General features: G+C 38.3%; 1 protein-coding gene across 3 annotated transcripts in view; it reads left to right on the top strand.

Annotated features, from left to right (window-relative positions):
* The window catches only part of LOC124606688 (N-acetyl-D-glucosamine kinase), a 190470-nt gene extending 172566 nt beyond the window's left edge, over positions 1-17904 (top strand). For all 3 annotated transcript variants that reach the window (XM_047138707.1, XM_047138709.1, XM_047138708.1), the window contains exons 7-8: positions 14190-14364; positions 17240-17904. In XM_047138707.1, the coding sequence (XP_046994663.1) occupies positions 14190-14364; positions 17240-17545 (481 nt within the window). In that variant the 3' untranslated portion in view covers positions 17546-17904. The remainder of the gene's footprint in view (positions 1-14189; positions 14365-17239) is intronic.
* Positions 17905-22575: the final 4671 nt, after the last annotated feature.

Raw genomic sequence — 22575 nt, 5'->3', positions numbered from 1 at the left:
ACCAGCCTAATTGACTATTAAGACATACAAAAGTAAGTTGTTGGGACGGTCTGTACCTAGCCTTTCCAAAAATTTTCTCACTTAATTTCTGTGATACATTTTGCTTTCTTATCTTCACCTTACTTCTCGCTGTGTCCTCCTATTACTCTGGATTGAAACTGGCACAATGCTAACCAGTGAACTATCTCTGACTTCCCACAGTCTCTGAAACCTCCCCCTCCACTGTTTCTGCTTGTCCATGCAACTGGTGGATTCTTCATAAACTAGTCTGTGATCTGCTGCTCCTTTGTAGCCTTCCCCAATTTATTCATCAATCCTCCCTGAGAAATGTACTACTTTTACCTTTGTCTGTTGGCAGCACTTAGAATTTGACCTCCGTCAGGTAAGAATCAACCACCTATTCTGTCTCCGTGTAATTTTATAGCTTTCTCAAATTAACTTTGCTTTGTATGTGCATATTCTATGTATCTCTCTGTGTAACTACTTGGCTGTATTTTACTACAAAGTCATGGCTAGTTCCTGTTTATATCCTTGGATGAGTCTGCCTCAAATGGAATTGGGAAATAAAACTCTATCAGAAATTGTGGAGTGGATAGTTGGGACAGCACTTGTGTAAGATTAGAGTTGAAATTGTATGTTTTTTGTTGTGGTCTTCAGTCCAGAGACTGGTTAGATGCAGCTCTCCATGCTAATCTATCCTGTGCAAGCTTCTTCATCTCCCAGTACCTACTGCAACGTACATCCTTCTGAATCTGTTTAGTGTATTCATCTCTTGGTCTCCCTCTACGATTTTTACCCTCCACGCTGCCCTCCAATACTAAATTGGTGATCCCTTGATGCCTCAGAACATGTTCTACCAACCGGTCCCTTCTTCTAGTCAAGTTGTGCCACAAAATTCTCTTCTCCCCAATTCTATTCAGTACCTCCTCATTAGTTATGTGATCTAACCATCTAATCTTCAGCATTCTTCTGTAGCACCACATTTCGAAAACTTCTATTCTCTTTTTGTCTAAACTATTTATCGTCCATGTTTCACTTCCATACATGGCTACACTCCATACAAATACTTTCAGAAACGAGTTCCTGACACTTAAATCTATACTCGATGTTAACAAATTTCTCTTCTTCAGAAACGCTTTCCTTGCCATTGCCAGTCTACATTTTATATCCTCTCTACTTCGACCATCATCAGTTATTTTGCTCCCCAAATATCAAAACTCATTTACTACTTTAAGCATCTCATTTCCTAATCTAATTCCCTCAGCATCACCCAATTTAATTCGACTACATTCCATTATCCTCATTTTGCTTTTGTTGATGTTCATCTTATATCCTCGTTTGAAGACAGTGTCCATTCCGTTCAGCTGCTCTTCCAGATCCTTTGCTGTCTCTGACAGAATTATAATGTCATCGGCAATCTCCAAAGTTTTTATTTCTTCTCCATGGATTTTGATTCTACTCCAAATTTTTCTTTGGTTTCCTTTACTGCTTGCTCAATATACAGATTGAATAAGATCGGAGATAGGCTACAACCCTGTCTCACTCCCTTCCCAACCACTGCTTCCCTTTCATGCCCCTCGATTCTTATTACTGCCATCTGGTTTCTGTGCAAATTGTAAATAGCCTTTCGCTCCCTGTATTTTACTCCTGCCACGTTTAGGATTTGAAAGAGAGTATTCCAGTCAACATTGTCAAAAGCTTTCTCTAAGTCTACAAATGCTAGAAACGTAGGTTTGTCTTTCCTTAATCTATTTTCTAAGATAAGTCGTAGGGTCAGTATTGCCTCATGTGATCCAACATTTCTACAGAATCCAAACTGATCTTCCCCGAGGTTGGCTTCTACCAGTTTTTCCATTCGTCTGTAAAGAATTCGTGTTAGTATTTTGCAGCCGTGGCTTATTAAACTGATCGATCGGTAATTTTCACATATGTCAACACCTGCTTTCTTTGGGATTGGAATTATTATATTCTTCTTGAAATCTGAGGGTATTTCACCTGTCTGATACATCTTGCTCACTAGATTGTAGAGTTTTGTTAGGCTTGGCTCTCCCAAGGCTGTCAGTAGTTCTAATGGAATGTTGTCTACTCCTGGGGCCTTGTTTCGACTTAGGTCTTTCAGTGCTCTGTCAAACTCTTCACGCAGTATCATATCTCCTATTTCATCTTCATCTACATTCTCTTCCATTTCCATAATATTGTCCTCAAGTACATCGCCCTTGTATAGACTCTCTATACAGGGTGTTACAAAAAGGTACGGCCAACTATCAGGAAACATTCCTCACACACAAATAAAGAAAATACATTATGTGGACATGTGTCCGGAAATGCTTAATTTCCATGTTAGAGCTCATTTTAGGTTCGTCAGTATGTATTGTACTTCCTCGATTCACCGCCAGTTGGCCCAGTTGAAGGAAGGTAATATTGACTTCGGTGCTTGTGTTGACATGCGACTCATTGCTCTACAGTACTAGCATCGAGCACATCAGTACGTAGCATCAACAGGTTAGTGTTCATCACGAACGTGGTTTTGCAGTCAGTGCAATGTTTACAAATGCGGAGTTGGCAGATGCCCATTTGATGTATGGATTAGCACAGGGCAATAGCCGTGGCGCGGTACGTTTGTATTGAGACAGATTTCCAGAACGAAGGTGTCCCGACAGGAAGACGTTCGAAGCAATTGATCGGTGTCTTAGGGAGCACAGAACATTCCAGCCTATGACTCGTGACTGGGGAAGACCTAGAATGACGAGGACACCTGCAGTGGACGAGGCAATTCTTTGTACAGTTGACAATAACCCTAATGTTAGCGTCAGAGAAGTTGCTGCTGTACAAGGTAATGTTGACCACGTCACTGTATGGAGAGTGCTACGGGAGAACCAGTTGTTTCCGTACCATGTACAGCATGTGCAGGCACTATCAGCAGCTGATTGGCCTCCACGGGTACACTAATTACAGTGCAAATGTTCTCTTTACGGATGAGGCTTCATTCCAACGTGATCAAATTGTAAATTTTCACAATCAACATGTGTGGGCTGACGAGAATCCGCACGCAATTGTGCAATCACGTCATCAACACAGATTTTCTGTGAACGTTTGGGCAGGCATTGTTGGTGATGTCTTGATTGGGCCCCATGTTCTTCCACCTACGCTCAATGGAACACGTTATCATGATTTCATACGGGATACTCTCCCTGTGCTGCTAGAACATGTGTCTTTACAAGTACGACACAACGTGTGGTTCATGCACGATGGAGCTCCTTCACATTTCAGTCGAAGTGTTCGTACGCTTCTCAACAACAGATTCGGTGACCGATGGATTGGTAGAGGCGGACCAGTTCCATGGCCTCCACGCTCTCCTGACCTCAACCCTCTTGACTTTCATTTATGGGGGCATTTGAAAGCTCTTGTCTACGTAACCCCAGTACCAAATGTAGAGACTCTTCATGCTCGTATTGTGGATGGCTGTGATACAATACGCCATTCTCCAGGGCTGCATCAGCGCATCAGGGATTCCATGCGACGGAGGGTGGATGCATGTATCCTCGCTAACGGGGGACATTTTGAACATTTCTTGTAACAAAGTGTTTGAAGTCATGCTGGTACGTTCTGTTGCTGCGTGTTTCCATTCCATGATTAATGTGATTTGAAGAGAAGTAATGAAATGAGCTCTAACATGGAAAGTAAGCGGTTTCCTGAAAGTTTCGCCGTACCTTTTTGTAACACCCTGTATCCTCCTTCCACCTTTCTGCTTTCCCTTCTTTGTTTAGAACTTGGTTTCCATCTGAGCTCTTGATATTCATGCAAATGGTTCTTTTTTCTCCAAAGGTCTCTTTAATTTTCCTGTAGACAGTATCTACCTTACCCCTAGTGATATGCTCCTCTATGTCCTTACATTTGTCCTCTAGCCATTTCTATTAGCCCCTGTCTTTTCACCTACTTGATCCTCTGCTATTTCATTTCTCGAAGCAACCCATTCTTCTTCTACTGTATTTCTTTCCCCCATTCTTGTCAATCATTCCCTAATGCTCTCCCTGAAGCTCTCTACAACCTCTGGTTCTTTCAGTTTATCCAGGTCCCATCTCCTCAAATTCCCACCTTTTTGCAGTTTCTTCAGTTTTAATCCACACATCATAACCAGTAGATTGTGGTCAGAGTCCACATCTGCCCCTGGAAATGTCTCACAAATTAAAAACTGGTTCCTGAATCTCTATCTTACCATTATATAATCTATCTGAGACCTTCCAGTATCTCCAGGCTTCTTCTATGTATACAATCTTCTTTTATGATTCTTGAACCAAGTGTTAGCTTTGATTAAGCTATACTTTGTGCAAAATTCTACCAGGCAGCTTCCTCTTTAATTCCTTACCCCCATTCCATATTCACCTACTATGTTTCCTTCTCTTCCTTTTCCTACTATCGAGTTCCAGTGACCCATGACTATTAAATTTTTATCTCCCTTCACCATCTGAATAATTTCTTTTATCTCGTCATACATTTCATCAATCTCTTCGTCATCTGCGGAGCTAGTTGGCATACAAACTTGAACTACTATGGTAGGCCACAATAATATGTTCACTATGCTGTTTGTTGTAGCTTACCTCCATTCCTATTTTCCTATTCATTATTAAACCTACTCCTGCATTACCCCTATTTGATTTTGTATTTATAACCCCGTATTCACCTGATCAGAAGTCTTGCTCTTCCTGCCGCCGAACTTCACTAATTCCCACTATATCTAACTTTATCCTATCCATGTCCCTTTTTAAATTTTCTAACCTACCTGCCCAATTAAGGGATCTGACATTCCATGCTCCGATCCATAGAATGCCCATTTTCTTTCTCCTGATAACGACGTCCTCTTGAGTAGTCCCCCCCCTCCCAGAGATCCGGATGGGGGACTGTTTTACCTCCGAAATATTTTACCCAATAGGACGCCTTCATCATTTAACCATACAGTAAAACTGCATGTCCTTGGGAAAAATTACTGCTGTAGTTTCCCTGTACTTTCAGCCGTTCGCAGTACCAGCACAGCAAGGCCAGATCAGTCAATTATCCAGACTGTTTCCCCTGCAACTACTGAAAAGGCTGCTGCCCCTTTTCAGGAACCACATGTTTGTCTGGCCTCTCAACAGATACCCCTCCGTTGTGGTTGCATCCATGGTACGGCTATCTGTATCGCTGAGGCGCGCAAGCCTCCCCACCACGCTGAGGCGCGCAAGCCTCCACACCAATGGCAAGGTCCATGGTTCATGGGGAAATTGTATAAATATCTGAAAATTTATGTAGATTGTCTTTATGTTGAATTTTAGGTCATTATGGTAATGTAAATGTAACTAACACCACTGTGTATACTTAGTCAGCTGTTGACTCATTCACAGGTCATTTTTACAATGAAGTTTATTGTATCACTTTATTACAATGAAAAAGCTAGTTCAAAGTTAGCTAATTCTTACTCACAGTTGTGTAACTACTTAAAAACTTAGCTTTGCAAGTGTCTGTTATTGTTTTTTTTTTTGTACAAATATACTTTCTAAAAAGTTAACTGATAATGTCAAAGCTAATAATACTCTACTGATACAAATCTCATCGTTTCCCTGCCTGCTCACATAACTTACGAGGCACTCTTGCATATGCCCTGCCCCCTTCCCTAGACTCCCACCCCCCTCCCCCCCCCCTCCCTCCCTCACACACTCACACTTTTTGCTAATTTTGGGATCATAACAATCTTGCTACCCCATTTGTCTGCCTGGGAAACTAAGACAGTGCCACAGCGTAATGAATGAGATGTGTAAGGACCTGAAAATGTAGCATCAATTTTTGACAAAATTTGCAGCTTTCTTGGCAAAATTCACATCTAAATTTTTTTGTTTATAAATAATTAGGAGTACAAATTTAAAAGGTTATCACACTACATGCCTGAAGCCAAAGCCCTAGTGCTTTGAATGGACTGAAAGTAAAGGCACTGATTTGGGAACTTTTTGACTGGGATGTTTGCTTTTGCAAAAACGTCAGCAGGCTTTCTGTGAAATGATCTTTACTTGTTTTCTTCTTTTCACTCTATTTATGTTTTCAACAAGTAATAGTTTCTGTTGAGAAGCACACCTTTTTCATGCCTCTGATTTACGGTGCTTCTCAACATTAATTTTCTTTTCCTTCTCAATTTGATAATTACAAAATCTTCAGAGCATTGATTTCGTCCTTTCATGTGTATTCATAGCCGTGTGGCCCATACGTACAACGCTACTGATAGAAATGACACACAATAGGTCTATAGTGCATAGTGCAGAAACTATAAACCGGCAGTTGGCAGTGAAGATAAACAAATTAGAATTTTGACCACCAAAGGACAGAGAAGCGGTACAGGGAAACAAGCTCTCTCACAGGGCAACCAGCCTACACCTGCATTCTGTGTTTATGTGAAAGCAGAATTTGACACATGCCCGTAGGGATCACCTATCACTTCTGGTGTTTTGATTATCGTAAGAGAATTCCATGATGTATCAGCAATAGTTCCTTCACTCATTTCAAAATAAGAAAAGAAAACAATGAGCAACAGACAGCATTCAGTAGCACTACCAAGCAATTACTTTCTGATGTTGGCAGTGGTAGTTTAGGCCTGACCTCTGCTAGTACCTGATGCAACCTCAGCTCAAAACACTTGGTAACTGAAGCTGCCGTGCTGAAATGTCTGCACTGTGGGCTTTCAAAAATAAATTAATGGTGGCCCTCGACTACGTACCCACAGACTCAGAGTTGAAATATTAGAAGTTTTTTGGCTGGTTTCGTTGTCTAGGGTCTGGGATACGTAGTTGCCACATTACAAGCCAAATACTGCTGAGTCTACAGTTTACAATATGAATATACACATGAATCGAATGGTCAAAAGTTCCTATGACTCGGCAATTGCGAATTTTGAATGTAACCTAGAAATTTATAAGTGAAAGACTGCAATTAAATAAAATCTGCAGGTACTATTTATAACGACTTTAAATGATGAGTACGATAGCAGAAGTACCTTTAAGAATGCTATTTATTACTGCAAAACACTTATTGGTGTCAATGGTCCAGCAATTAAATAAAATATTAGTTGAATAACAGGGAAGCAATAGATTCCTACTTCACGTAATTAGTTATGAACAACAACATAGCTCACAAGAAATTCACTTCTAAATGCATACTATGTCTTCACTGCAGAAGCCACGGAAATCTCGCAAGTGCACCAGCCGGCACTACGTAATATTTCTATCTCCAGACATGCGTAAACTGTTCCACACTGTCCAAGTATTTCCTGTAACCATCCTGTTCTGTCCTACTTGTGTCTTTTTTGGTAACGATGTTCCTCCCCCAGTAAATATCAGCCAATTTCTTCATTAATAGTATATATGGGATATAAACAAAGACATAGACAAATAAATATATTTATAAGCATACTGCTGCCATTTTTTCGTGTAACTGTGGAGTACTTATGGCCTGATGCGATCAGTAGTAATCGGCCACTTTGACCTTCAATAACTCGTGTACTATTCAAGTTACATGCATGTAATTCGTACCAATTTAGATTTACACTAATAGCTTTCTAAAGACATGTCGATCGACAAAATCGGATGGAACGTTTAGATTTTGGAAATTTGTATAATTTACAGTCAGATGCTAAACTTTAAACTAATAAAGATTTTGAAAATCTGATTACACCATCAGAATTGTCGTGCAAAGAATGGTAATGTACATGTTTCTTTTTAAGGTATCATGATTCCTCTGGCTATTATTAATTTCTACATGAACTGTTAAATGTCTGCCATTATGGTTTCACAAAGTCCGCCATCTTTGGTACTCCCTGCATACAAATCTCCTTCATCGACACAAAGCACAGTCCTCGATGCAGCGTCAACATGAAATTCCCAGCCACGCAGTCAGCCTGGACCTCACGCTGGGGCTACCCCTCTTGTTCCGGCTAATGTTCGGCACCACGTGGTTACTGACGAGCCCTGGCTTGCCAGAGTGGGCTGTGCGGCCATGCCAACTCCAAATTTAGAATATTTTCAGGGCGCCACAACTCGCCCGTTACCTCACAGCACTGTACCAACTTTTGAACTTTAGCTAGCTGACAAACATACTTGTTTCTTTGACCCAAGATACTGGGTCTCATGGTTGAGTCCTGTGTTGTGTTACATGACGTGTGACCTTTGAACCATGAGGGCAGACTATCAAGTGGATTGATACACCATTGCATTTGTGTGCTTTTTATTTTGCATACATATTCTTACGTGCATTATCTTTAGTAATTGGACTTCACTAGAAGCTTTTCAATATCACTAACCAAAAACTGAGGTATTACCCATAACAAAACTCTGTGTGTCTGTCTGTCTGTGTGTGTGTGTGTGTGTGTGTGTGTGTGTGTGTTGGAAATGTGCAAATACAGATAAGTAGGAAGCACAATCGTATTATGTTCACATAGAGCATTAGTGGTCTACTACTTGAAACAGTCACGTTGATAAAATATCTAGTGTTGCAAAGTGATTCGGAAATGGAATGACAATGTTAAATTGTTTGTAGAGAAGGTGAATAGTGACTTTGGTTCATTGGGAGAATTGTAGGAAAGTAAAATCTATAAAGACCTTGTGCAGAACACAAGTGTGATCCATTCTTGAGTAGTAGTTCACTGTCAGGAATCCCTACCTGGTCAGATTAAGGGAGACAGTGAGACAGTGAAGCAGTGTAGAGGCAAGCTGATAGCTTTGTTACCAGTTACAATCAACTTATGTATATTAACGATGTGCTATGTGAAACTCAAATGTGAAATTCTGGAACGAAGATGATGATCTTCTAGTGGAACACTATCGAGAAAGTTTAGAGAACAAGTATTTGTGACAGACTGCAGAGCAATCCTAATGCCACCAACATCCATCTTATGTAAGGACCCAAAATACAAGACAAGAAAAATCAACACTTCTACAGAAGAATATAAACAGTTGTTTTTCTCTCACTCCATTTGTGAGTGGAAGAAGAAAGGAAATGGCTGGCAGTGGTATGAGTACCCTCCACCGTGCATTGTGTGGTGGCTTTCGGATTGTGTGCCCCTGTTAACCATGGGAATGTATACTGACTACCTTGGCTTATTATGAACATCTACCACGTTTAAAGTGCAGTTTGCCCGAATCCATTTTAGTTGGAACTGAATTTATTTTAAATTTGGACAAATACCACTGTAGCCACAACCTCATAAATTGAAACATATTCAGGAAAAACAACCATATATTTGTGACAACCAACATTCTAAATTTAATTGCTACTTGCTTGATTCATAGCAGTATAAGGTTTATTGGTCCCCACATAACCACAGCCTGATAATTTGTGACATATTCAGAAAAAACTGTCAATTATTTTTGTGACAACAGTGAAGAAGAAAATGGTTTCAAATTGGGGGCTAGAAATTCATTGCGTCTTTTGTCACCTCTCACTGGTAATGTTAAACTATCAGCCATTGGCTATGCGAAACTGATGTCAGTCAGCCTTTGAAGCAGTAGAGAAACACTGCCATGACTGGCGCTGGCCCTGGTCTAGCCTGGATCCAAAAATAGTGATACACCAGATGACTGGCCTAGATAGTAAGCAAACAAGAAAGTGGAGGTAAAAGTTAATGTAAACCATTTCTTTTTTTAATTTTATTTCTCTTTGTATCACAATCAATAAATGGCATAAGTTTAGAATGAATATAATGTTCTCTCAAAGCACCCCCCCCCCCTTTCTCTGAAATAAAAAAATTAAAAAAGTTGTCATCTTTTGTTCAGGTTTGTCTCATTCTTGGGTAAAAACAGTAATATGTAACTGCAGGGCACTAACTGTTACACAGTGATGACAAAAATCTAAATAAATAACATCCTTATGGCATTATCTTTTTCAGTATGTTTCTGTTCACTCCTTCTCATGAAAGTATATTTATCCCTAAAAAGCTGTGTTTGTTGCATATTTACTGGAGTTATCATATGTGTATAAAAAATAAATGATATTAGTCCCTTTCAAACTAAAATTCATCAGATTGTTTTCTTTATGGCCAAAAATTAATTACATATAGACCAATTATAAACATTCTTAAGATTTTCAGCTGTTTTCTTTAATTGTAGTTTTGCTGTTTTTTCTGTGACTACACTGCTGTTGTCTCGAGAAATGTGAATTTTTCCCCACATCTAACTGATGAATATCAACAAAAGTCATACCAAATTATTAAGGTCTTTTGCCACTTTCACATAATGTACGTCTGGATAAAAACAAACATGTTTTACTACTACTGTGATATGTTCAGCTTTTGTTGAATTATTTCTTCTGAAAATATATGATAAGTCTTTTGAATTTGGAATATATGGACACTAGATCTTTGCTAATTTTTACGTTATGTTTTTGTCTATTATATGTTACCTTAAGATTACAGTTTGCTTTTCAGTGCCTGTCTATACATTTCGAGAACATATCTTGAAGAAAAGTAGCATGGTATCTGCAAGCACAGGGATTGGACAGAAACATGGAAACACCACAAGAAATGTACTCTTGAACATGAATACAGATTCTAGCAAAGCCTGTAGGTGGTGCTGTATATTTGACCACGAACGGCACCTGTGCAATGTCCTCAACACATTTCAAATGTGTCATGATCAGAACAGTCTTCTGTGTAGTAGTGAGTGCATTATGTCGGAGCTAATGAATTTTAACATTGGAAAATTGTTGGTATTCATATGGTAAGTGCTTCCATAACTAAGGTAGCTGAAGTGTTCGGTGTTTAAAGAGGCACTGCATCAAAATTTATATCACATACAGTGAAAGCACAAAAACATCATCCACTAAATAAAAATGTAGACAAAAGTACAGGTTGAGTGATCATGGCAGACAGTCTTTGAAGAGGATTGTTACGAAGAATATGATGATGACAGCTGCAAAAGTCACTGCAGAACTCAGTGTCACCTTCTCAGAGCCTGTCAGCACCAAAACAACCAGAAGGGAGCTCTGTAAGCTGGGAGAGCTGGAATTCCCAAACCACTTGTCAGAGGTACAGATGCCTGTAACAGGAAAACATGGTGCTGAAACCATAGAACTGGGACTAGGGAGCAATAAATGAAAGTAATTTGGCCAGATAGTCTTGTTTCACACGATTTCCAACTTCTGGCTGAGTTTACATCTGAAGAATGAAACATGGCAGAGGTTCAGTGATGATTTGGGCAGCCATGTTGTTGTATTCAGTGGGCTTCATGGTTATCCTACAAGCCTGCATTACTGTCATGGATTATGTAACCATTTTAGCTGATCAGGTCCGTCCCATGGAACAGTGTTGATTCCCCAATCTGCTGTTATAGTGGACACGCTCTTCCTCTTACCATAATCATTGCCTGCACCAGGCGAGATGCGTGAGTTTTGTGCTCCCATACAGATACGTGATTTAGACTGTAATAAAAATCAGTTTAATTCAGGAAACTAGTTTAATACATGTATTAGTGTGTTTTTCAAACTTACTATTAAAAGTTTCACTTCTCTTTGTGTATTATTCCAGAAAATGCGAAAGGAACATAAAGTAGAGTTACAATAGTATTCTTGCATATATTGTAGCGCAGTAAAACTTATAGAATCTCATTTAATTGTTCTGTTCCATTCCAGCAAGTTAAGAAAAGTGTATCCCTTTGTTGCTTAACTCTTATTTTGCGAAACACACCGTAAATTTTAAGTTCCAGTATCTGGAAAATTTGCAAGTATGGTAGTAGCTTTGCTTACATACAGTTGCAACTAGGCGTAATTTTTGTAAACGTGTTTTTTTTGTAATCTTAACTTATTGTCACTAAAGTAAGTTTGTTTACATACAACTGAAACTAGACCGAATCTTTTGTAGATGTGTTTCTTGTTTTTCAGTAATTTAATTTGACTTATTCTCGCTAAAGTAAGATTTTTAACGTAAGTGAAAAGTGCCTGACGTGCCGTAGAATTGTTAGCTGTGGGGTTTGGTGTGATGGCTGCAGTAGTTTTTTCCATTGGGATGACTGTAGCGATGTGGGAAATGGGGAAGTGGATCAGACTCATTAGTGGTTCTGTAGGATATGCAGTAGAGATAGAAAAATAGTGGAACAGGAGGGAAAAATTGCTGCCCTTCAGGCACAGTTAGAGGTGGATAGGGAAGATCTGAACAGTTTAAGGAGGGAGAAGGGTAAAGAGAGGTGGGAAGTGGTAACAGGAAGAACAGACCTAGAATTTTGTCAGACAGCTTTGTGGTGAATGTGAAGAATAAGTTTGACCTGTTGCTTCAGTTAGAAACTAATGAGCCTCAGACAGAGGTAGGTGTAGAGAGGGCACAACAAACTTTCAGTAGAAAATTGAATAAGAATGTAGGGAAGTCAGCAAAGAGAAAGAAAGTTTTGTTGCTAGGTAGTTTACATGCCTTCAGCAGTAGGCAATCAGACATCATCTGACTGGGAAGAAATTACATGTGGTATTCCCCAAGGTTCCATACTAGGTCCACTACTTTTTCTTGTGTATATTAATCACCTGTCATCTGTTACATTACCAGATGCCAAGTTTGTCATATTTGCAGATGATGCAAACATTGCAATAAATAGTAAATCAAATTAAATTTAGAAAGGGCAGCTAATCAAATTTTTACTGACACTAATAAGTGGTTCATAGTCAATTCACTGACATTAAACTTTGAAAAGACCCACTATATGCAGTTCAGAACTCCCAAGAGATTTCCTTATAGTGTGTGTATAAAATATGACGACATGGAAATAGGAGAAGTTGAGAGTGTTAAATTATTGGTATTACAACTTAATAAATTCAGTTGGGAGTGCCATACTAACGAACTGCTAAAGCACCTGAACAAGTCTGTGTTTGCAATGCGAATGATGTGAGACATAGGAGATATAAATATTAAAAAACTGGCATATTTTGCTTATTTTCACTCCATTATGTCATATGGTATCATATTTTGGGTAACTCCACAAACCAAGAAAAATTTTTAGAGTACAGAAGCATATAATAAGAGTAATGTGTAGTGTAAATCCAAGAATATCATTTCGGAACCTATTCAAAGAATTGGGCATACTAACCACAGCTTCTCAGTGTATTTATTCCTTAATGAAGTTTGTTGTAAATAATACATCTCTTTTTTCCAACTAACTGCTTAGTACACAGTATCAATACTAGGAATAAGAACAATATACATAAAGATTTAAAATCACTTACTCTTGCCCAGAAAGGAGTCCCGTATTCAGCAACGCATATTTTCAATAAGTTACCAGCAACCATTAGGAGTTTAGTTTCAGACAAGGCACAATTTAAACATAATTTAAAAGAATTTTTGGTGACCAACTCCTTCTGTTTCATCCATGAATTTCACAAGTAGTGCAGTAGACGATTTTAATGAAAATTTATTATACTTTAATAACAATACTTGGTTGTAACAGCCAAGTAACTACCTCCTGTGTGAATAATGGATGTATGGAAAGCAGATGTAAGTCTTAAGTCTGTAAATAGTGGAAGTTTAATTTTAAATCTTGTACATAATTTGACTGTTCTTAACTGAGGATCACTAAAATGAATAATTTACTTTAATTTTTGACAATACTTGGTCGTAATAGCCAGGTAACTAGCTATTGTGTGAATGATGGATTTAATGTAAGCAGATGTAAGTATTAAACCTGTAAATATTAGAAGTTTAATTTTAATTCATGTACATAATTTTACTGTTTATTGACTGAGGATCATTAAAATTAATGAAACTCAAGTTTTTCTAATTACATTTTTGTATACACACACATACACACGGAGCTGGCTAGACTCCAGTGGCACCGTGTAGGGGCGCGTGTTGCCACCACAAAAGCCAAGACCATTGTCAACAAATGCCAAAACTTTATGGAAATGAATCACTTGATAAAAAAGCTGATGTAGAATAATTGAGGGAGGTTTGGTCCATAAATAAGATGTTATCTACAGTTGGCTCATGTTACATGATAGATACTGAATATTTTTTATATTTGTTATTTATTGCACTTAATGAAAAGTTTTTATTTCTGTAGTTTTCACAGGTGTGTGTAGGGAGGGTGAGAGGGGGGGGGGACAGAGAGAGAGAGAGAGAGAGAGAGAGAGAGAGAGGGGGGGGGGGGGGCGCTTGGAAATATATATCACTGATGCTCTCCTTTTTATTTAATTTTTTAAAGATTTGATCTGCTGGAACACTGCTACTCCAAGTTTCATAAACCAAAGTTTGCGGCGCTGTGCAAGAAATTGGCAGAAGAAGCTAAAGCAGGGGATCCATTGTGTCTTTGGCTGTTTGAACAGACAGGTCGTGCTCTTGCCACTATGGTACGAGCACTTGTGCCTGCAGCTCATAAGGTACTCAAGCTAAAATTAATTTTTTGTTTAATTCAGAGATATGTAGCAAATTGATTGTTGGTGTAGAGGACATTTATAGATCTCTTTTTTCAGCATTAGTCCATAAATATTTGAGCCTGTAGTATTTAGTTTCTTATAAGTTACAGTCTGTTACAGATTCACTCCAAAGCAAAGTGCTGTAGTGGCACTGTGTTGTCTAAACTGTGGTGGGACAACATAGAAACCTAGTAAAATACAAGGCATAGTCACTTGAGACCACTTAGTGTGCCACCAACAGTCCATGTGAACAGAAGACTTGGCTGTAATGGTTTTGACGCCACGTCATGTGATACTGAAACACAACTGAAGTGCAGTTAACACATTTGGATGATATCACACAAGACCAGATCATTGGTAGATTAAAGACCAGCAAGAAGTGGGCTGGGAGTTTAATGTTGCTTTTAGTGTCACTACACAGCTGTGGAGACTATTAATATTGCAGCAGAAAACATTCAACAGCAGTATCGGCTAGGTCGACCTACTGTAATCTGACACCTTGGTTGTTATGTTAACTTAAGAGTCCATGCTAATTTATCCTGTGGAAGCCTCTTCATCTCTGAATCCCTATTGCAGTCTACATTGATTTTTAACTCACTCACAGTATTCACCCCTTGGTCTCCCTTTACAACTTTTAGTGACCACAATTCCCTTCATTACTAATCTGGAGATTCCTTTATGGATTACGAGAACAGTTTTCCAGAAGTGCATTTTATTTTATTTTATTTTTTATATTTATTTATTTTTTTCCCCCTATAGCCAGTTCGCATTTTATATGCTCTTTACTTTGATCATGATTAGTTATTTTACTTCCCAAGTGGCAAAATTAATCTATTACTCTTAGTATCTCATTTTCTAAGTCTTATTCGCTTGATATTGCCTGATTTAGTTCGGTTATAGACCATTATCCTTGTTTTACTTTCCTTGAGGTTCATCTTACAATCTCTTTCAAGAAACTATCTATTCCTTTCAACTGCTTTTTGAAGTCCTTTGCTCTCCATTGCAAAATTACATTTTTATTGAATAACCCCAAAGCATTTATTTCTTCTTCCTTCACTTAAATTCCTCTTCCCAAATTTCTCCTTGCTTTCCTCTACTGTTTGCTCAACGTATAAATTGAATAGCATCAGGGACAGGCTACAGACCTGTCTCACTTCCTTCTCAACTTCTGCTTCCCTTTTTATCCTTCAACTCTTACAGCAACAGTGCAGTCTGTTTTTCTGTACAAGTTACAAATAAACTTTGGTTCTTTGTATTTTATCCCTGCTACCTTCAGAATTTCAAAGAGCATAGGAACCTCAGCTGATCTTCCCTGTTATCAACTTCTACTATATTTTCCATTCTTCTGTAAATAATATGCAACAGCATTTTGCAAATAAGACATATTAAACTAACAATTCAGTAAAATCCAGGATGGAATATAACAACATAATGAAAAGGATAGTTGCTATTCACCATATAGCAGACATGCTGAGTTGCAGAAAGGTACAGCAAATAGACTGTCGGAAAGTTAGCTTCCAGCCAACAAGGTCTTTGAGAAAAATAGATCTCTCCCTCACTCACACACACACACACACACACACACACACACACACACACACACACACACACTGATGCAATGTGCACACATGTGGCCACAGTCTCTGGCAGTCTGATTCGAGCTGCCAGAGACTGTGGTCATGTGTGTGTGTGTGTGTGTGTGTGTGTGTGTGTGTGTGTGTGTGATCTATTTTTGACAAAGGCCTTGTTGGCCAAAAGTCAACTTTCCAACAGTCTTTTTGCTGTGCCTTTCAGTGACTTGGCATCTCTGCTATATTGTGAGTAGCAACTATCCTTTTCATTATCCTGATAATTCAGTAATATTCATACTTATCGGCATCTGTCTTAGATAGAATTACTGCATTCTTCTTGAAGTCTGTGGGTATTCCACCTGTCCCACATAATTTGTGGACTAGGAGAATAGTTTTGTCAAACTGGCTACTCCAAGGATCTCAGAAATTGTGAGGGAATGTTGTCTGATCTGAGGGTCTTGTATCGAGTTAGGTTTTCCAGAACTCTGTAAAATTTTTCTTGCAGTATCATGCCTCTCATCTCATCTCATCTACTTCCTCTTTCCTTTCTATAATATTGCCTTAAAGTATAGTAGTGCAGTTCTTGTCTGGGCAGCATCATGTTAGGAAAATGTATGCAAGTGCATTGTTCCCTTCGGGTTATTGTTGTGGCTACAGTGTACGGGAGTGACCTTCTGCAACAGTATGCAAACACTTTTAATTATGTGTATAGAGCTCGGTTCCAAATGATGAGTGATAATGCTCCACAACACAGATCTGCCCTGGTGGACGGCTACCTAAAACATATATCTAGAAAGACCCATTAATTCCCATATCTTAAATCCAAATCAATATATGTGGAACACTTTGACCTGAAGGACACTTTGACCTGAAGGAATATATCTCTAACACAACCAGCATGGACAACTGCTGACCTCCTGTGGGCTTGTGTCCAGCAGTGAGAGATATTATTGTAAATGTTGTTGGACAATGTGTCCGTATGGAGAACTGCTGTGTATCCTGCACTGCCATGGGAGGGTCTCGCACCCCGTATTGATAGTCTCTATTCCACTGGCAGCTGTTGCCACACAAGATGCATGGTCAGTTTTCCTGTATGTCTTGTATCTGTAACACTGTTAATATAACGTTGCCAGGGAACACTTTAGTGCACTCATTATCATTGTGTATGTTATTTCCTAGATGCTTTAAGTTAGGGGGAATGATTATAGAATTTTACAAGTGTACTTACACATAAGAAATAATGGAACCATATGTTTGTTTGTTTGTAGGATCTGTTCTTAGCAGGCAGTGGTTTGCCTGTTGTCTGTGTTGGATCTGTGTGGCTCAGCTGGGACCTGTTGAAGAATGGATTTGTATCGCGTCTGCAAGAACCTCCACAAAATGAGTGTGACCAGCCAGTGTGTGAGCTCTCTCTGCTTAAACTTACCACAAGTATGGCGGTTGGAGCCACATACCTGGCAGCTGATGCTATTGGCATTGACATGCCTAGAGATTATCGTCAGAACTACACAGTTTTTTATCATTACAAACCTCAGCAACGATGTGAATGTGCAGGTTCCTGTAATAAATTATGAGGTGTTGTAGATACTTATTTTAGAAATTTTATTGCAAGTGTACAACATTGTAAGCATCTGGCCAGAATTGTCATGAGAATTTCTTTGCAAAAGTTACCTGTGTTTCATGTACTACAATCATGTGATGCTACAGAGCATCACTTTTCACACTTCTGTGATTCTCACTAGTGCTTGTATTTTATTCTATGCAGATGCTTCTATTTTTATCTCCTCCCTCCTTGTTTAGATGAACTTCGTGTCACTGTATTTTCAGCTATGGAGGACTGTTCCATATTCCACACAAAAGATGAAACTGGGTATTATGTGAGATAATCCACAACAAAATTTCTTTAAGGAATGATAAAATAACGTTTAAAATTGCTTTTAATAAAGATTGATGTTTTTCTATACTGTGGTCTCAAATTCAGATAGATCTTGCTGCAGACAGCCATGTGCAGATATGGTGATTTTCCACTAGCTGATTATTCCTAAAATGTTGTCTGTCAATTATTGGATATACCCATCATCCTTAAAATGATTACTTACTTTTTCTAGCCCACCCGGTTAGCCGAGCGGTCTAACACACGGCTTTCCAGAGTGGTAAGGAGCGCCTGGTCCCCGGCATGAATCCGCCTGGCGGACTTGTGTCGAGGTCCGGTGAGCCAGCCAGTCTGTGGATGGTTTTTAGGCGGTTTTCCATCTGCGTCGGCAAATGCGGGCTGGTTCCCCTTATTCCACCTCAGCTACACTATGTCAGCGATTGCTGCGCAAACAAGTTCTCCACGTACGCATACACCACCATTACTCTACCACGCAAACATAGGGGTTACACTCATCTGGTGTGAGACGTTCCCTGGGGGGGGGGGGGGGGGGGTGTCCACTGGGGGCGAACCACACAATAACCCTGGGTTCAGATTGAGGCGGCGGAGGGGTGAAGTGGAGTGCGGTAGTCGTTATGGACCACTGCAGCTGCGGCAGGGACGGAACCTGTCAGTCGTTTTTTGGTCCCTGGTTACCATACAATATAATACAACACAATAGTTTTTGTACCTAGAGTGACTTAACATCATTGTTGATTACTGCACATCATTTATATTTGCAAGTTGTATGGACATCTTCTTCTTAGATTATTCTGTGTACAACATTTTATTTACACTGTTGCATCGTGGAATCTGAGGATAGTACTCAAGTCATTTTCCTCAGTGTTACCACTGACTCCTCCCACCGCCTCTACTTACTATTACTACTATTCTAAATGCCCAATGCTATGTGTCGTGCTTAACAAATCCAGTGACAAAAAGTATGTGAGCATTCTTGGTGAGACAAGAGTACATGAATTTTCTCTGTTGGTTGTATTGGAATGATGGTGGGTATGTTATTGCACACTGCTCGGAGTGGCCCCTCACAAGTTTACAAGGATGTTCTAAATAGAACACTGGCATTCCAAGATCTAAATCTTACTTTTCAGTACCTCAAAGTGTCTTCCTTTATTAACCCCAAAGTGTAGTACCACTAATCACAGTAACAGTAGGGATGTGAGGGTTCAGGAGGAGTCTTGACAAGTGTTTCCTATCATTTTGCAGCTCAAAGAAAGAATATGAAAAAATTCATTTCTGTATTCTTATTGAGCTTCGTGTCACATTTATGTGGGGAATAAAACCACCAACCAAATATGCTTATAACTCATGACATTTCTAAAACGTAAAGTGGATGAATAAAGGCTGTACTTTTTTGTATGGGTCTAGACTCAGGGAACAAGTCATGGCACTCACCATTGTTAACTAGTGTTTAATTTTTATTACAACTGGTTGAATATTTACCAACTCATTAATGTATAACTTACTGAAACATGCTAGCTGATTTCATTCAGCAATGAAGAAACTTTGAGAATGTATGTCCCACTTTATTTCTGTCAGATGTGAGGCCATTCTTTCTTACAACTCTTGTTACAACTGTTTCCACAGTGTTTGTTCACTTTTCTATTGTACAGCTCTTTAGATAAGAGTCAGCAGAAGTTGGAAGTCTTCAGATGAATAATGTACATGCTTTCCAGTTTGTGAACCTTTGCAGTAACAACCTTAAGAGTTGACTGCTGTTTCATAGTATTGTATTTGAATATTCTGTGGTTTCAATTTAGATGGATAATTTAAGCCTTTGTTACCCTTAGGCACGTTTAATACAATGCATAATTGCTTTGAATGAAGAACAGAACCCAGATAGCATTTCTTAGATTAAGTTGTCAGTATTGCATGCTCCTCTCTTCCCCATGACAATAAGATGGTGATATGGAGTTAATCCTCCCCTCCATCTTATGTGGGCAGGGTTAAAGAAAATGTGAGCAAATGGTACATTTGCATATTAAAGCCAACTACAACATATTATGATTCTACACTGCACTAAATTTGATGTTATGAGAGCCTTGCATGAGTTAAGCTTTGCTGACTGCCTTAAAAGTCAGTTTTTTTTAAATATGGAATTTATTGTGCTCCTTAGATTGCACAATATTTTTGTCTGCTGGTTCTTATGCTCTCTACAGAGTTATAGTTTTTTTAAACTGTAAGCACACGCAAAAACCTGTATTTTTTAACTGTATTGCTTTAAAAAATACTCACAAAAATTGTCAGAAATGCAAAAAATAGACCTCTTTGCAGTACCAAAAGATATTGTCATATTTGCTTTCCAAGAAAGCTTTTAGGGAATTGACAATAGAATAGAAATGTAAATTTTAACATTATATCCATTATACAATAGTCACTTGTGAATTAAATTCTATATGTAAGTGTGTCTGTATTATTATTAATGCCTGAGAAGAGAGAGGCATGGTTTTGTGTGTAGTGGTTCATGACAATGACTTTTGCTGTGAATTTACTTAACTATGTGAGGATGTTGGTGTACATGTGTATTTAAAAAAAATGAAATGTACAGGACTTGTACAAGTTACATTCAGACTGCAGCAGTGAGGAGAAAATGTAAATGCATAAATGTGAGAGAAAATGTAAATGCATAAAAAATAACAATTTTTATGATTGTGAGATATCAGCTATATCTTGTGACTTTAGCATTACAGGGCAGTGTCATTGCCTGATTGCCTGCCAAAAACTCCAGCTTACTTTTGTCAGAGAATATTAATTCACACATCTCAAAGAACAAGATCTATCAGATTGTGTTACAAAATAGATACCCAGAAGATCTGTGCCCTTAGTGGTGACCAACACTGATAGCATTCATAAAAGAAATGAACAGGTGCAGTGAAAACATATTTCATATGTTACAGGTAGAGAAAATTTTCATGGTAACTTTTAACTTGATGAAGAAGAAATAGGACGTGTAACTGTATACCTGATGTGATTGAAAGCTATTAAGGAGAACAAGCATGGGTACTTCTGGCGAAGTGCAATAAAAGGATCCACTCTAAAATGAAATGCTTTGTAAATAATTTACTGGTATTGTTCCTTTATTTCTCTGAATATCTCTTGTACATAGATTTTGTACCATGTATTGCTCATGTATGTTTGGAGAACCTATTAAATATGAGTGCTTTATGTTGGAAGTACAACCAACTTACATTAAACATTCGCCAAATGAATGTGTGATATGAGATTCATTTGACTGGTGTATAGTAATTCCAGTAAAGTACAAATTATTTGTGCCGAGGAAAGCAAATAGCTCTGCTGGTCTACTGTAATTCAAGAACAAAAATAAATAATTTTTTAAAATTAAACTATTCTGCATTTATTAAACTTGCTATTAAAATGGAGCCTCAAGAATCTACGAGGGTATAGTCTGAAACAATTTCACACAGTATTATTAATGCTGTGCATTTTTACAATAGAAACAATAAGAATTTCTAAAGTGTAAGATTAATGAAATTTCCTGATACAAAAGTGACAACTTCAGTAATTAGAAGAGGTTACAGACGTCATATCATACAAATAATTTACCAATTACTTTTGTGAGACACACAAAATTGTTGATTGTGGCTGACTGAACAGAGAATTTGTTTCGAGCACATTGTCTGTTATGCTCCACACATTATCAAAGGAGAAAATTTTTGATCAACATTCATGCAGTCTAGTTTATAGAACACCACACATGGGATAGTACGGAATCCTGTCTCTAGAATCTAGTTTACAAGCAAGACCTCTGCAAATTCATAAATGATTTTTTTAAATTATCGCACTGGGATGGTACAATAGCATCAAATATATTTTTTTTCTAACTCTTTTAACTGTACAGTAAGGTGTGAAGGAAAGGAGAAAATTTTTCTTTTCCTGTCAGAGAGATGGCACTGATATCGATGCCTTTGGTAATTTTTTCCTGTAGTGCTATAACAGTATAAATTCAGTCAACATTGGTGAAGCTTTGCAAGGGTTCTGATTTGTCATTTTTGACAATTAACACTAGAATGCCTGGCGGACATCGCTTCGCCATTTTTTTATTTTGAGAGGCAAATTACTTTGGTGTTTAAAATAGTCTGTCCCTGTGATTTTATGTTTTTTTTTATTTCTTTACAGCAGGTTTAATTTGTCTTAACTGCTTTGCTTTGTAACTCTAAATTTTTAAGTTAATTACACATTTAGCATTGTATCCTAATGGTGGTCAATTGACTGTTTCTTACAGAAAAGCATTTTATCTAAGTTTATTTGGCACTTCAGTTACGTGATGAATTTCTTACAATGTTGCACAGTTTTTGTCCATCTGCTTGCTGCCACTAACAGTTCAACTGGTAACTGTAGTGGATTGCTATCACAGTCATGGCCTTTCTTAAGCTGAACATAAAGTATAGGCTGCTAACACTTAAGTTAGATATGTTGTGAATGGTTTTCCCTATTTCGGAAAAGTTGAAATAAGATTGCAGATACTAGCCTGGGAGAATATATTACCCTACTCATATAACCTTACTTATGAAAGGAGAGACATGTTACTTCAGACAGCTTCTTCACTTCTGCCAAAAAAGCTGAAAATGTGGGATATGAGCATTGTTGGCATTTTGAACAGGAGTAGAAGGGAGGTGCCACTTACTGGGATAAAAGGACAATATATATTCTATT

This window comes from Schistocerca americana, chromosome 3 (assembly GCF_021461395.2).
Source record: "Schistocerca americana isolate TAMUIC-IGC-003095 chromosome 3, iqSchAmer2.1, whole genome shotgun sequence".
Lineage (NCBI taxonomy): Eukaryota > Metazoa > Arthropoda > Insecta > Orthoptera > Acrididae > Schistocerca > Schistocerca americana.
Note: the sequence above shows the minus strand (reverse complement) of the source record. Positions and strands in the feature narration are given on the sequence as shown.